The following is a 16,210-nucleotide window of genomic DNA, read 5'->3' on the forward strand; positions in this document are numbered from 1 at the left end:
CAAAAAGCAGCCAACTGCAGCTCCTGGGATACATGTTTGGAACAAGCAAATCTCTAGAGCCTGGAGTGACTGTGACAATTGGTGGGAATGCAAATAAAGACAAGAACTGCACACTGACAATTAACGATCTCTTCATGAACAGCAGTGCAGTGTACTTCTGTGCTGCTAGATACCACAGTGCTACATATCACTGATCCACAATACAAAAACCTTCCAATTGCCAGTTTTTATCTCTTACAGCTCACAGACGTTTGCACCTGTATTCTAACCAACATTGGTCTCGTGATTATAATCTGGTAGTGGAATGGGAGGTCCTTAGAGAGAATTAAAACCTATAACCTCCACCTACCATTATAAATAGCAGCAGGCTTTAATATTTACAGTGTCAGCTGTATCTCATTGTAGAGCATCACTATGATTGCTCAAGCCCTCATCGTACTTGTTATCTCATCTCTCTGGCTCCAAGGTACATGAACCGCTCAAGAGATATCTGGACTTTAAAGATTTCTTTTCACCATCTAATGCCTGAACATTTTGCTCATAGAATTATTGGTATTAAATTATATTTTGTTCTTACAGGTCATTCCCAGGATGTGACTCAACAACCTGAAATCAGATGGAGTTATGTTAACAAAGCTGCAGAGATGAACTGCAGCCACAACAAAGATAAGGGCCACAACCAGATGTACTGGTATATTCAAAGACCAGGAGAGACCATGAGGCTCATCGTCTACACAGTGTTTGGTGGGAAGCCGGACTATGGTGGAGCCCCTGAGAATAAATATTCAGCCAGCAAAGCAGCCATTGAGAACGGGGCTCTAACTGTGAATGACTTGCAGCAGAATGACACTGGTGTGTATTTTTGTGCTGTCAGTAAACACAGTGATGTGAGAAGTAGGAGAAGCTGTACAAAAACTGCTCGACAACCAACCTGACATTAGAAATTACTTTCATCTCCTCCTGTAGGTGGCGCTGGAGCTCAAGAAATACTGATCAACACCTGCAGTAGCTGGTAAAAGTCACTCAGTGTTCAGACAGGAACTCATCATGCCAACAATATTCAGTTTTATATTGTAAGGTAAAGACCCAACAATAATACAATAAGAATAATAAAAACAAAAAAAAAAATAAACAGAGAAAACCCCAATAGCGCTTCGGTGACAGTGGTAAGGAAAAACCTCCAAACTATATGCCTATGAAAAGAAAAGTTTTGAGCCTAATCTTAAAAGTGGAGATAGTGTCTGTCTCCTGAAACCAAACTAGAAGCTGGCTCCAGAAAAGGGAGCCAGTTGAATGGGAAGGAAAGCTGAAGGCTCTCCTTCCCATTCAACTTTAAATACTCTAGGAACCACAAGTTAGCACTTGGGGCTGAGAGAAGTAGGAGAAGCTGTACAAAAACTGACCTTATAGTAATGGGCCGATACTCTACTATAAGGTCATTAAGATAAGATGGGGCCTGATTATTCAAGACCTTGTATGTGAGGAGCTGGATTTATTATGGATTATTAGTAATCACATTTATTATTTAAAAATACTACTTAATATTATCTTTAGTTTAAATGTTATCATAAATAGATAGACAAAAGATTATAAAGAACAGATTATGAATGATAAAGCATCTTGAGGCAACTGTTGTTGTGACTTGGCGCTGTATAAATAAAATAAAAGGTGTTGCAGGTTGCCAAACACCTGTGGAAGTTTAGTGCAGCTCATCTGCAACCACAGAAAGGCAGAAATTCCAAGTTATTAAGTACACTGAACATTTGCATTACAACAAAGACTGTCATAATAAATGATGATGTGATGTTTGCTTCTGCCATTAGAGTTTGTGGGGTATGTTCAGCTTTTCTCCTCTGTGTGAGTTTAACATGAGTATGAAGATTTATTTTAATATTAATGGTGATTTGAGGAAAGCAAAGAATTCTTCTATGTTTATAGTTGACCTACAGGCACCTGAGCACATTGCCTTGTACTACAGTGCAGCAAGCTATGGACACAGAGGAAAACCCTCCCTTAATACAAAAACTGAAAAAACCCAAAACATTTATTTTGTTGGATTTTGAACTGTTCATACTCCTCCTACCAGCCAGCATAATGCTCACTTCACTTTCCTTTTAGGTCTTAGTTCAATGTGGTCACACAGTTGATCTGAAGTCACATCCCAGCAATTTAAATTCCTACAACTCTTAGGCTCATATAGTTTGACGTTATCAAAGGAAGGTCAACATGATTAATTTTCTCTTTTTTGTTGCCTAACAGGTAATAACTTCTTTACTTATCTGAACAAGGTTATCTGAACATGCACGGTTTCATTAAATGTGGCATTATGTTATCATTTAAATTGAATTTGTTTTCATTCTTTAACCAGGTGTCTGTGTGGGTATTGAGGTCCGTCAGTTTCCCTCTGAGTTCATCACAAAAGCTGGATCCAAAGTGGAGATTTTCTGTAGCCATAAAAAGACTGACTACAGAGTGATGCTGTGGTACCAGCAGCAGTCTGGAGACACAGCTATGAAACTCATTGGGTATTTGTACTACAAAGATGACAAATTCGAAGACCAATATAAAGATCATTTCAATATCACTGGAGATTTAAGTGGGAATACAGCAAAAATGGCTCTCTGATAGTCAAGGATGCACAAAAGAGCACAGTGCAGTGTACTACTGTGCAGCGAGAGAAGCACAGTGACAAAAAGCTCCTCTGAACACTACAAAACTACACAGCCTTGAATCAGTGGTTTGACACAATAGAGCTGGGCGATATGACCCAAAATTCATATCTCGATATTTTTAGCTGGATGGCGATATAAGATATATATGTCGATATTTTTTAAAGCCATAAATAAAGTAAGAACAAAAGAGAGTTCTTAGTCAAAGCTGTGTCCCAGATGTCACACAGGCACTTTTATTAACATACAGCATAGATGTACATGAAAAAAACTATTCAAAAATAAATTATGAGCATTTATTAAATAATGATGCTCTATAAATAAAAGAAAACTATGTTGTTTTGTGCACAACAAAGAGCAAATTGTGCAGTCAAAATGTAAACTAAAAGACGCTGAGCATAATAACAAAGACAGATTTCACAGCTGCTCTGTTCCCAACTTCTACTGTGTGACTGACAGCCTGGAGTTTGAAATCCGCTTCGTAACCATGTCTCTGAACAGGTGCCATTTATGGTCCTTATACACACACACTACGGTAATATTACGTTGAAGCACAGTACGTATCACTCCGCGAGGCTCCTCGGTAGCCGTAATGCTCCGACAATCCATCAAGCGGTGCAGCTCCGTAGCTTAGCAAAGTCGAACTAAAACATTTTTTGACAGATTGCTGAGCGCCGTGTATCACATAAAATCGGTTCGCGGTCATCAAGCACAACCAGAATTCATACAAAAGGCGCGCAGTCAACTTTTGAGAAAATGAAAGGATTTCAGGCCGTGCATGGCGTTAGCATGGCTAGCTCGTTAGCGTGGTTAGCTCGTTAACACGTTGACGCCATCCAGCCCCCCACACGGGGCGATGCGCAGTAACTCATTAACGGAGATTTGCCGTGTCCATCTTGTCGCTGCCTGCACGTGAAGCGATGGGGGAGGAGGGGGAGTTGTGTTCAGTGAAGGAGAGGTAAGTGGACGAAAGAGAGGCAAACTTGCGGCTCCGCAACTATAATTATAAGGTAACATAGACTATATCGATATAAAGGATATTGTCACATCTTATATCTCGTATAAAAATATATCGATATTTTTAAAAAAAACTCGATATATCGCCCAGCTCTATAACACAAGTATAGGGAATAAACTGATCTCAGACACCAGCTTTTGTGGTTTCAGTTTTCAATTGATGTTATCGCTGGTTCATTCTAATTATATCCCACTAATAACATATTTAATATATAATAAAAGTTAAAAGCAACAGCTCTTTTGTCGGTGATTCAGATGACAATATGGGCATATTAGGAATTAAAACACAAGGATTACATCACACAAAAAGGAAATAACTAGGAAATCTCCCAAGTTTAGTTTCTTTTAGTGTTACACGGGGAAATTAATCTTTGCATCTCACTAATCAAAATAAATGGTCTTATCCCTGTGGGCTTTACAAAGTGGTGATTAGCATTTTCTATTAAATATTCATTAAAGAGGTTGCATGATTTACCAAAAAACCATGGCACTGACTAATGATATTCTTATGTGCTTAGATATGGGTGAATATTCCATTTTAGTTCAACTAGATTTATCTGAACACCACTGATCATGGCATTCTTATTAACAGCACAGGCACTGCTTGCAGACGGATATCTACAGGTCCCATCTCAACACAGATTTTTGACAAACTATAGAAAAAAGTGGTTCATATTTGCCAGCTTTGCCACTGATTTTACTGACTTTGATGGATTGACTTCGAATAAAATTAAAAATCCAAAAACGTTGGTGCATCTTGTGACAATGGATGGGAGTGCAGATAAAGACAAGACCTGCACACTGACAATTAAAGATCTCTTCATGAACAGCAGTGCAGTGTACTTCTGTGCTGCTAGATACCACAGTGCTACATATCACTGACACTCAATACAAAAACCTCCTCACTGTCTTGTCATCTCATAGCACACAGTTTCTTGCACCTGTATTCTAACCAACACTGTTTTGTGATTATGATCCAGTACAGGAATGGGAGGCTCTTAGAGTGACTTAAAACCTTTTATAAATAGCAGCAGGCTATAATATTTACAATATCGGCCATATCTCATTGTATCACTGTGAGTGCTTGTAGAATTTGTTGACTCGTCTCTCCGTCTCCAAGGTACATGATGCTTGCAAGAGATAGCTAGACTTTAAAGATTGTCTCATCTCTCTGTTTGACAACCAGTCTGATACAAGAAAAGACTTGACTTTTGTCTTCCCAGTAGGTGGCGCTGGAGCTCAAGAAATACTGGTATCAAAACTTGTGTGGGCATGTTCAGCTTTCTCTCCTCTGTGTGTTCTGCTGAGACAGGTGGAGATTTCTTGTTAGCTGGTTTGCAGAAAATACTGCGTGCAAATTGGATATTTGGACAGACAGAAGCATCTTAATTTCCAGGTGACAGCCACCTCACCCCACTGCTTGCTTCCCCTGCAAACAACGAGCCAGCAGTTAGATTGCTACTAGCATTGAGTGTTTGTGTGAGAAGTCTGAGTATAAGCTAATAGTTGAAATGTGAAAGCTGAAAAATGCATTCTGAAATCTTTGTGTTTTATATTACTGCCAATATGAGTGGTGAGTAAGCAAAGAATACTTCTCTATTTATAGTTCAGGTAAAGGCATCTGAGCACAGTGCAGTGCAGTAGTGTGCACTCTGAAAGGAAAACCCCTCCCATTAATACAAAAACTCAAAAACATCACAGTGGATTGTGATCTCTTAAATAGATGCCAGCCAGCATAGTGCTCACTTCACTTTCCTTAGATCTTAGTTCAGTAGGGTCACACAGTTGATCTGAAGTCAGATCCCAGTGATTTAAATCCTAAAGCCTTAGGGCACACAGTTTGACATGTTATCAAAGGAAGGTCAACATGATTAATTTTCTCTTTTTCTGTTGCCTAACAGGTAATAACATGTTTACCTAGAATAAGATCTTCTAAACATGGAAACTGATCAGATTATATAAATGAGTCATATGTTTTGGTTTAAACTGAATGTTTTTTTTGTTTTTTTTAAATATTTTTAACCAGGTGTATGTCTGGGTGTTGAGGTCCATCAGTCTCCCTCTGAGTTCATCACAAATGTTGGATCCAAAGTGGAGATTTTTTGCAGTCATGAAAAGACTGACTACAGGGTGATGCTCTGGTATCAGCAGCTGCCTGGAGAGACAGCTATGAAACTCATCGGGTATTTGTACTACAAAGATCCCAAATTTGAAGAGCAATATGATGATTTCAATATCACCGGAGATTTAAGTGTGAATACAGTAAAAAAAGGTTATCTGATTGTTCAAGTCGCAAAACAAGAGCACAGTGCAGCGTACTACTGTGCAGCAAGTAAAGCACAATGATAAAAAGTCCCTCTGAACTGTACAAAAACTCTGCATTATTTTTCATCATTGTGGTTTTGAGAAAACACGCTCTGAAGCACCTGCTTTGGTGGTTGTCTAGTGGCTTAATCTATCCATAGAACAACATGCTAACACACCCATGTTTTAGTCTTATCTATCTGGGCATGTTGTTCAGATATGTACTCTTTATATAACCAGGAAGGAAGTCCAAATAATAAGTACAACTTTAAATCACAAAAGTAGTAAAAGCATTCATGCCTCTACACGCCTCATGAAATTTTTCTGCTAAGATTTTCAAACATATCTTCATCTCAACACACATGTACATGCTTTAATGCCATGAAGTACATAAGGATCCTTAAAGGTGGTTCAGTATAAATACCCACAGTTTGAGGTTATTACTATTCAGGTAAAGAAGAATTTTATCTAGTTTTATCTATTAGCCAGCAAAAAAAACATTGAGAACGGGGCTCTAACTGTGAATGATTTGCAGCAGAATGACAGCGGAGTGTATTTTTGTGATGTCAGCAAACACAGTGATGTGAGAAGCAGGAGAAGCTGTACAAAAACTGCTCAACAATTAATCTGATATTAGAGATGACTTGACTTTTATGTCCTCCAGTAGGTGGCGATGAAGCTCAAGAAATACTGATATCAAAACCTTTAGCAGCTGGTTTCAAGAGGAGGGCATCAATAAAAGTGTGCATGGCAAAATATTCATATCACTCACTGTTCTGTTTTCAGACAGAAGCTCATCATGCCGACATTATTTAGTTTGTTTTGGCTCACTGGTAATCAAATGCATCATCCAAGTATCCCAATTTATATTATCTTTCGTTTATATGCTGATTACTCATGTTCTCTGTTTCTAGGTGTTTGTCTGGGTGTTAAAGTTTCCCAAACACCCGTGGAGGTTTTCAGGACACCTGGAGAAAACGTCCAGCTGGTCTGCAGCCATGAAAAGACCGACTACATGCTCTTGCAGTGGTACCAGAAATCCCCTGGAGACCAGGCTCTGAAGCGCATTGGACATTTATATTATAACAGCAAAGAGCATGAGGAAGTGTTTAAGACACATTTTAATATTAGTGGAGATTTAAGTGGAGAGAAAGGAAAGAATGCTTCTCTGTTTATAGTGGACCTAAAGGCACCTGAGCACAGTGCAGTGTATTACTGTGCAGCAAGCTATGCACACTGAGAGGAAAACCCCTCCCTGTAATACCAAAACTCAAACCCATTGAAGTTGATGGTTTTAAACTAACATACTCCTCCCCACATCTTGGTTAGATCCCAGCCAGTATAATTTTCACTTCACTTTTCTCCTCAATGTCAATCAGTCAAATCCCAATATTTAGATCCCTAAAAAACATAAATTGGAGGACAATATGATCAATATTCTCTTTCTCTGTCTGACAGAGAATACACTGTTTGCATAACATAAGATTATCTAAAAGTGTAAATGTTATGATTTAAACAAAATTGGGTTTTTTTTAACGTTTCTACGAGTCTTGAGGTTCCGTCAGTCTCCCTTTGAGTTCATCACAAATGTTGGTTCAGATGTTCTGCGGCCATGAAAAGACTGACTACAGAGTGATGCTCTGGTAACAGCAGCAGCCTGGAGAGAAAGCTATGAAACACCTTCTCTTTAAACTTCAAAGTTGTCACATTTGAAGACCAGTTCATGATCATTTCAATATCACTGGAGATTTGGGTGGGAATAGAGCAAAAAAGGACTCTGTCCCTAAACAGCATGGCAAATTTCAGAGCCTATGAAGCTTTCACAGACAAAGAAAGAAAATAACAGTGTGTACCACAAACACAGAAACACTATTTCTTTCCATGAGGTGGCCGTATGTCTGTATGTCTGCCCATTTTCCTGGTGGGAGGGTTTAAGAAGAAATGAGATATGAATAATCAGCAGAACTGAATATACAGTTATGAAAGCACAGACAACATAACAGTGGTGTTCCTGAGTTTAGTTATGCAAACCAACATGGTAATTACTTTCTTCTGCATAAGCCTTAACATTATCCTCGTGTCAGGTAATGCACTCTTTAACTTTTTAAGTCTTCAGGATTTACTCTTATATTGGAAATTTCACAATGATCATATTTCCGATGTTTTTTTTGTTTTTTTTAAACACAGGTTCTTCACTCAGTGACCAAGTCCACCAGGATCCAGCTGATATTTATAGAATTCAAGGAGAAACAGCAGAAATCACCTGTTCACACAATATAGACAGCTATAATATAATCCTCTGGTACAAGCAAACAAAAAACAGCCAACTGCAGCTCCTGGGACACGTGTATTCAACAAACCCATCTGTAGAGCCTGGAGTGACTGTGACAATTGCTGGGAATGCAAATAAAGACGAGACCTGCACACTGACAATTAAAGATCTCTTCATGAACAGCAGTGCAGTGTACTTCTGTGCTGCTAGATTCCACAGTGCTACATATCACTGATCCACAATACAAAAACCTTCCAAATGGTAGTTTTTATCTCTTACAGCTCACAGACACTCGCACCTGTATTCTAACCAACATTGATCTTGTGATTATAATCCTTAGACTTAAAACCTTTAACCTCCACCATAATAAATAATGACAGGCATTAATATGTACAATGCCAGCTATCACACTGTAGAGTATCACTATCATTCTTCAGGTGCTTTTCACATTTGTTGTCCCATCTCTGTGGCTTCAGGATACATGATTGATGCAAGAAATTGGGAAAAAAAAAAAAAAAAAATGAAAAAAAAAAGAGTCATAGCCATTTGTACTGGTACATTCAAATACCAGGAGAGACTGAGGTCTCATCATCTACACATTCTTTGGTGGGAAACATAAAAACAAACATTCAGGCAGCAGAAAAGACATTGAGCTCTCTTAATGTGAATAATATGCAGCAGAATGACAGTGGCATGTATTTTTGTCCTATCAGCAAACAGTGACGTGAGAAGCAGGAGAAGCTGTCCAACAACCACTCGACAACTAATCTAACGTTGGAAATGACTTGACTTTCATGTCCTCCCAGTAGGTGGCACAGGAGCTCAAGAAATACAGATATCAAAACCTGCAGCAACTGGCAAAATGGAAGAGTCACTCAGGGTTCAAACAGGAGCTCATCATGTTTATCAGACACCCGGAGACAGAGTCCAACAGGTCCTAACCACAGAAAGACTGAAATCCCATGGAGCCCAAGCCATGAAGTGCACTGGACATGTGCATTAAAACAACAAAGATCCATGAAGATGTGATGTTTTTTCTACCATTACAATGAGTGGGTGTGTTCAGCTTTCTCTCCTGTCTGTGAGAGATCAGCATTACAATCTGAAGTCTTTGTGGTTACAGTAGCTGAAAGCATTTTGTAGATAATCCTTGTAAATAGTAAACTTTAAAATTGTATTCACTGTACATATCGAGCAATTTGTAGCTAGCTTTATAAGGAGGAAGAGGCCCTTTTTTATTCAAATACTTCATTTTTTGTTTCTTGGTTTTTGAGAGTTAGAGAATAGTCTTGAGTTTGCTTATTATTTTGTAAGGGAAGAAAAAAGATGATTAGATGATTTTATTTGTTTTGGATTGCATATCTTCAAAGTGACAAACTGCTGCTCATAAACTTGGATTTTTCTGTGCTGTTGACCTTTTCATAGGAGTGGTATGTGGGCAGCAGTTGCACTTGATGTAGGCCCAGGAACGAAACGTCAGAATAAAAAATTATTTTAAGGTGATTTGAGTGGAGAGGAAGAAAAGAATGGTTCTCTGTCTATAGTCGACCTCAAGTCACCTGAGCACAGTGCAGTGCATTACTGTGAACACTCAGAGGAAAACCCCTCCCCTTAATACATAAACTCAAAACCATCAAAGTGGATGGTTTTGAACTGATCATACTTCCCCGACCTCTTACATACCAGCCAGCATAGTGTTCGCTTCGCTTTTCTTTTAGGTCTTAGATAGTTCAGTGGGATCACACAGTTGATCTGAAGTCAGAACACAGTGATTTAAATCCCTATAAGCCTTAGGCACATAGTTTAACATATTATCAAAGGAAGGTCAACATGTTTAATTTTCTCTTTTTCTGTTGCCTAACAGGTAATAACTTTACTTAAAATGAGATGATCTTGACATGGAGGTGGTTTCTTTAAATGTGTCATATGTTTTGGTTTAAACTGAATGTTTTTCATTTTCTGTCCAGGTGTCTGTCTGGGTGTTGAGGTCCGTCAGACTCCTCTGAGTTCATCACAAACGTTGAAACCAAAGTGGAGATTTTCTGCAGACATGAAAAGACTGACTACAGGGTGATTCTCTGGTACCAGCAGCAGCCTGGAGACACAGCTATGAAACTCATTGGGCATTTGTACTTCAAAGATGTCAAATTTGAAGACCAATATAAAGATCATTTCAATATCACTGGAGATTTGGGTGGGGATACGGCAAAAACCAGTTCTCTGATTATCAAAGTTGCACAACAAGAGCACAATGCAGTGTACTATTGTGCAGCAAGGTATGCACAATGACAAAAAGCCCCACTGAACACTACAAAAACTGCACGGGGTTTTTTGTGTTTAATTTTTTTTTGTTTACATTTGGTGGTCTTGATAAGACGAGCTCTTAAGCACCTGCTTTAGTGGTTTGTGGCCTAATCCAGTCATGTAAAAATGTATTAATATACCTTTGTTCTATTATCATTTATCTAAGCGTGTTATTTAAAGTATGGATTGTTTATAAAACCAGGAAGAAAGAAAAAAATAGCAAAAAATAAGTACAGCTTTAATTCACATAAGTAGAAAAAGCAGACATGACAGACGTCCAAGCCTTATAAATGTTTGTATTCTCTTTTGTTCCTACCAGGTGGGGCAGACCTACATCTCAACACATACACTATATTGCCAAAAGTATTCACTCGCATCCAAATCATTGAATCATTGGTTTTAGGAGATGGTGATGAGCATTTTCCATAGTTTCTGATATTCTGCAAGTTAAACAGTAAAGAATCAAAAACCAGCTCATGACCTTAAGTTTGGTTTGAGAAAAATTAAAGTTTTCAAGAAATTGAATATAACTGAAAAACTTAGTGGGTTAGAAAATGACATTATAGGGTTCATAGGAACACAGCAGTTTCACACAAAATGCCCACATAATATATTTGAAAATATCGGTCATAAAGACACCTCCAATTTAGAACCAAGTCATTTCATAACCTGGCAGCCTGCTCAGAATTCACTGCATCACTGCCCATTTTTTGATGGGAGGGTTTAACCAGAAATGACAAATGAATGATCAGTGTAACTGAATACACAGTTATGAAAGCACTGAAGACTTAACATGCAACTTCTTGAATATAATCATGCAACACAATATGATAATCACTTTCTTCTGCATAACCTTAAACATTATCCTGGTTTCAGGTAATGCACCTTTTTTACTTTTTAATCCTTTACTCACATATTTGTTGTTTTATATTGTTGTGGGATTTTTTGTTGACATTTTTCACAGGTTCCTCACTCAGTGACCAAGTCTTCCAGACTCCAGCTGATATGCATAAAAATCAAGGACAAAGAGCTGAAATCAACTGTGCACACAAGATAGCTAACTATGATCGCATCTTGTGGTACAAGCAAACAGAAAACAGTCAACTACAGCTCCTGGGATACATGTTAAAAACCAAAGACGTGTTAGAGCCTGGATGGATGGTTGAAATCAAAGGAGTGCAGATAAAGACCAGACCTGCACATTAATAATAAAAGATCTCACCCTGAACAGCAGTGCAGTGTACTTCTGTGCTGCCAGTTACCACAGTGCTGCACATCACTACACCTCAATGCAAAAACATCTTCACTGTTAGTCTTCTTACTGCTCATAGCTGCTTGCACCTATATTCTAACCAACATTGGTTTTGTGATTATAACCCAGTAAGGGAATGGGAGGTCCTTACTGTGAGGACAAGCCTTTAACCTCCACCTTCCATTATAAATAGCAGCAGACTTAAATAATGGAAATCTCTCTCATCACATTGTACAGTAACACTATGATTGCTCAACCGGTCATCGCTTTCATACTCTCATCTCTGTGGCTTCAAGGTTCATAAACATTAATCATTTTTGTTCATGTAAGACCTGAATACGTTTGCTCAGAGCATTTTCAATATTCATTTATATTTTCTTCTTTCAGGTTTTTCCCAGGATGTGATTCAAGAACCTGAAATCAGATGGAGTTATGTTAACAAAGCTGCAGAGATGAACTGCAGCCACAAAAAAGATATAACTCATAACCAGATGTACTGGTATATTCAAAGACCGGGCGAGACCATGAGACTCATCGTCTACACAGCTTTGGGTGGGGTGCCCGACTATGGTGGGGCGCCTGAAAACAAATATTCAGCTACAAAAGCAAAAGCTGAGAACGGCACTCTAACTGTGAATGATTTGCAGCAGAATGACAGCGGTGTGTATTTTTGCGCTGTCAGTAAACACAGTGATGTGAGAAGTAGGAGAAGCTGTACAAAAACTGCTCAACAATTAATCTGATATTAGAGATGACTTGATATTCATGTCCTCCAGTAGGTGGCGATGAAGCTCAAGAAATACTGATATCAAAACCTTTAGCAGCTGGTTTCAAGAGGAGGGCATCAATAAAAGTGTGCATGGCAAAATATTCAAGTCACTCACTGTTCTGTTTTCAGACAGAAGCTCATCATGCTGACAGTATTCAGTTTGTTTTGGCTCACTGGTAATCAAATGCATCATCCAAGTATCCCAATTTATATTTAGTTTATATGCTGATTACTCTTTTTCTCTTTTTCTAGGTGTTTGTCTGGGTGTTAAAGTTTCCCAAACACCTGTGGAAGTTTTCAGAAGACCTGGAGAAAACGTCCAGCTGGTCTGCAGCCATGAAAAGACCAACTACGTGCTCATGCAGTGGTACCAGAAATCCCCTGGAGACCAGGCTCTGAAGCGCATTGGACATTTATATTACAACAACAAAGAGCATGAGGAAGTGTTTAAGACACATTTTAATATTAGTGGAGATTTGAGTGGAGAAAAAGCAAAGAATGCTTCTCTGTTTATAGTGGACCTAAAGGCACCTGAGCACAGTGCAGTGTATTACTGTGCAGCAAGCTATGCACACTGAGAGGAAAACCCCTCCCTGTAATACAAAAACTCAAAACCACCCACTTTAATGGTCTGATGGATCTAAACTGAACATACTCCTCCCACCTCTTGGTTAGATCCCAGCCAGTATAGTGTTCACTTCATTTTCATCTTAAAGTTTAAGACAAATCAGTAAAGTCCGACCTCAATACACAGCAAGTTCAATTTAAAGACACGTTATCAAAGGAGGGTCAAAATGATTGTCTTTCTCTTTTTCTGGTGCCTGACAGGTAATACCTTGTTTACACACCATAAGATCCTGTTGACATTTATATTGTGTCATTAAGTGTATCATCTGTTGTAATTTAACCAGAATTTTTTTATTTTTGTCTATTCAGGCGATGTTAACATGGAAATGGTTTCATTAAATGTGTCGGGTTACGGTCTAAATTGAATTTTCTTCATTCTCTATCCAGGTGTCTGTCTGGGTGTAGAGGTCCGTCAGACTCCCTCTGAGTTCATCACAAATGTTGAATCCAAAGTGCAGATTTTCTGCAGCCATAAAAAGACTGACTACAGGGTGATGCTCTGGTACCAGCAGCCACCCGGAGAGACAGCTATGAAACTCATTGGATTTTTAAACGTCAAAGCTGTCACATTTGACCAAGACCAATATAAAGATCATTTTGATTTTACAGGAGATTTAAGTGGGGATACAGCAAAAAATGGCTCTCTGATAGTCAAAGTGGCAAAACATGAGCACAGTGCAGTGTACTACTGTGCAGCTAGATATGCACAATGACAAAAAGATTCTCTGAACATTACAAAAACCCCACAGTCTGGAATCATCAGTGGTTTGAAAAAAGAAAAACTGATTTGAGACACCTGTTTTTGTGGTTTTGGTTTTTACTTTTGATACAGTTTTGCTGGCTTATTCCAATTTTACCAGACTAATGAGATTTCTAATGTGTAATAAAAACTTAAAAGCGACACAAGTTTTTTTGGATAATTCAGGTGAAATAACAGAATAGAGATTCATGCTGGAACTTAAGCTTACAGTAATTCATCACCAGAAAAATAGATGGTAAGTTTGTTAGTTTTAGTTTTACAATGAAACAAATCTTTGCATCTTGACGTGACCAACAGTGAAACAGTGAACATTAGCAGAACAGAAAATACGGATAAAAGTTAAATAGTAAAGAATAAAAAAGTATATATTTCTCAGTTGTGGCTTGAATATACAGATTCAGAATTATTGGGCACAATTTTTGTAATTTTGTCTCTGTAAATCACCACAGTGGACTTTAAATTAAACACACACAAAAAAAGATGTGATCAAAGTGCTGACTTTCAACTTTAATTCAGTGGATTTATGGCAAGCACTGCTTTAAATGTTTATGAACTACAGCTTTGAACAGTCTCCCATTTTCAGTAGTTCACTGACTGAGAAGTAGTTTCATGGCCATGTGAGCCTGTTTAGTCAAAGTGTTGAACTGTATTTGGTAGCTTCAAACTCATAATTCAGTATAAAATCTAAAGCGATATCAGTGCAAATGAAAGGACATAGGCTGCGCCTCCATCCCCACAGACCACCTTCATGTTGGATATGAACATGTCGCTTGACATCAAACATGAAGCCTTTAAACTTGTTTCCATCATCATTTCTGTGCTCTTGAATTAAACATATCATTGAACTGTGATGATGAGAAAAACTGTCTGCAAAATTAACAAGCTGATCAAAGCTGTAGCATGTCAAAAATTATATTTCTTAATAATTACATTCAAAAAATAATATTTCAAAATAATCTGAGAAATTTTAAAACCTTTATGACTGTGTACTTGTTCATCATGTTAACCAATAGGAAAAATGACTGTGTTTTGCAGAACATCCACCTGAAGTGGTGCTGCATCAAAATGCTGTTTGTTGCCAAACTGAAGAAATAGTTGCTGAGAAGTAGTTTTTCATTGTGGTAGTAGTAGTTTCATTGCCTGTGACAGACAAATGTTTAATAAAATTAAAAATCCTAATAACTTCTGTCTTGTATTCCTGAGGAAATAACCATCCAGATTATGATTTCTGTTACACATCTCTGTTCAGTTTAGGTCTTTGTTATTTGAAGTCCTGTCATAAGGTGGCAGTATGTCTGTAGCGTAGTGGCTCTTCAGAATCCACTGCATCACTGCCAATTTCCTGATGGGAGGGTTTACCCAAAAATGACATGTGAATGATCAGCAGACTGAATGCACAGTTATGAATGCACAGAAGACATAATGTTCATGAATGTAGTCATGCATCACAACATGATGATCACTTTCTTCTGCAAAAGCTTTAACATCATCCTCGTGTCAGGTAATGCACTTTAACTTTTCCATTTTCCAAGATTCACTCTCATATTCCTTGTTGTAATTTGTTGTGATGTTTTCATTGATATTTTTCACAGGTTCATCACTCAGTGACCAAGTCCACCAGAATCCAGCTGATATGTATAAAAATCCAGGACAAACAGCAGAAATCACCTGTTCACACCGTATAGATACCTACAATCAAATCCTCTGGTACAAGCAAACAAAAACTGGCCAACTGCAGCTCCTGGGATACATGTTGGGAACAAGCAAATCTCTAGAGCCTGGAGTGACTGTGGCAATTCGTGGGGACGCAAATAAAGACAAGAACTGCACACTGACAATTAACGATCTCTTCATGAACAGCAGTGCAGTGTACTTCTGTGCTGCTAGATTCCACAGTGCTACATATCACTGATCCACAATACAAAAACCTCCTCACTACCAATTTTTATCACTTACCACCTTGCACCTGTATTCTAACCAATGTTTTTCTTGTGATTACAATCATGAATAGGAGATCCTTGCTGTGAAGCAAAGCCTTTAACTTTCACCTACTATTATAAACAGTAGCAGGCTTAAAAATTTGAAATAGGTGCTATATCTCATTGTAGTCTCACAATGATTGCTCAAATCCTCATTACATCACATTAATAATTCCTTACTGTGAAATAACTGAAGTAATACCTGTAGCCATTATAAATAGCAGCGGGTTTTAATATTCACAACATCAGCTGCATCT

At 38.2% G+C, this 16,210-nt stretch overlaps 2 gene segments (V, D, J or C); both read left to right on the forward strand.

Moving 5' to 3' along the window:
• Positions 1-395: 395 nt before the first annotated feature.
• LOC116331535 overlaps positions 396-16,210 on the forward strand; it is a 56,395-nt gene continuing 40,580 nt past the window's right edge. Inside the window, 2 exon segments of the C gene segment in view lie at positions 396-466; positions 580-852. Coding sequence covers positions 415-466; positions 580-852 — 325 coding nt within the window.
• Positions 3,575-8,619, forward strand: LOC116314394. Of its 3 annotated transcripts, one of them has the most exon segments (5): positions 5,266-5,587; positions 5,713-5,869; positions 6,777-6,823; positions 6,905-7,019; positions 8,178-8,619. In that variant, coding segments are annotated over 5 exon segments (369 nt in total).

Source organism: Oreochromis aureus, linkage group 19, assembly GCF_013358895.1.
Source record: "Oreochromis aureus strain Israel breed Guangdong linkage group 19, ZZ_aureus, whole genome shotgun sequence".
NCBI classification, from domain to species: Eukaryota; Metazoa; Chordata; class Actinopteri; order Cichliformes; family Cichlidae; genus Oreochromis; species Oreochromis aureus.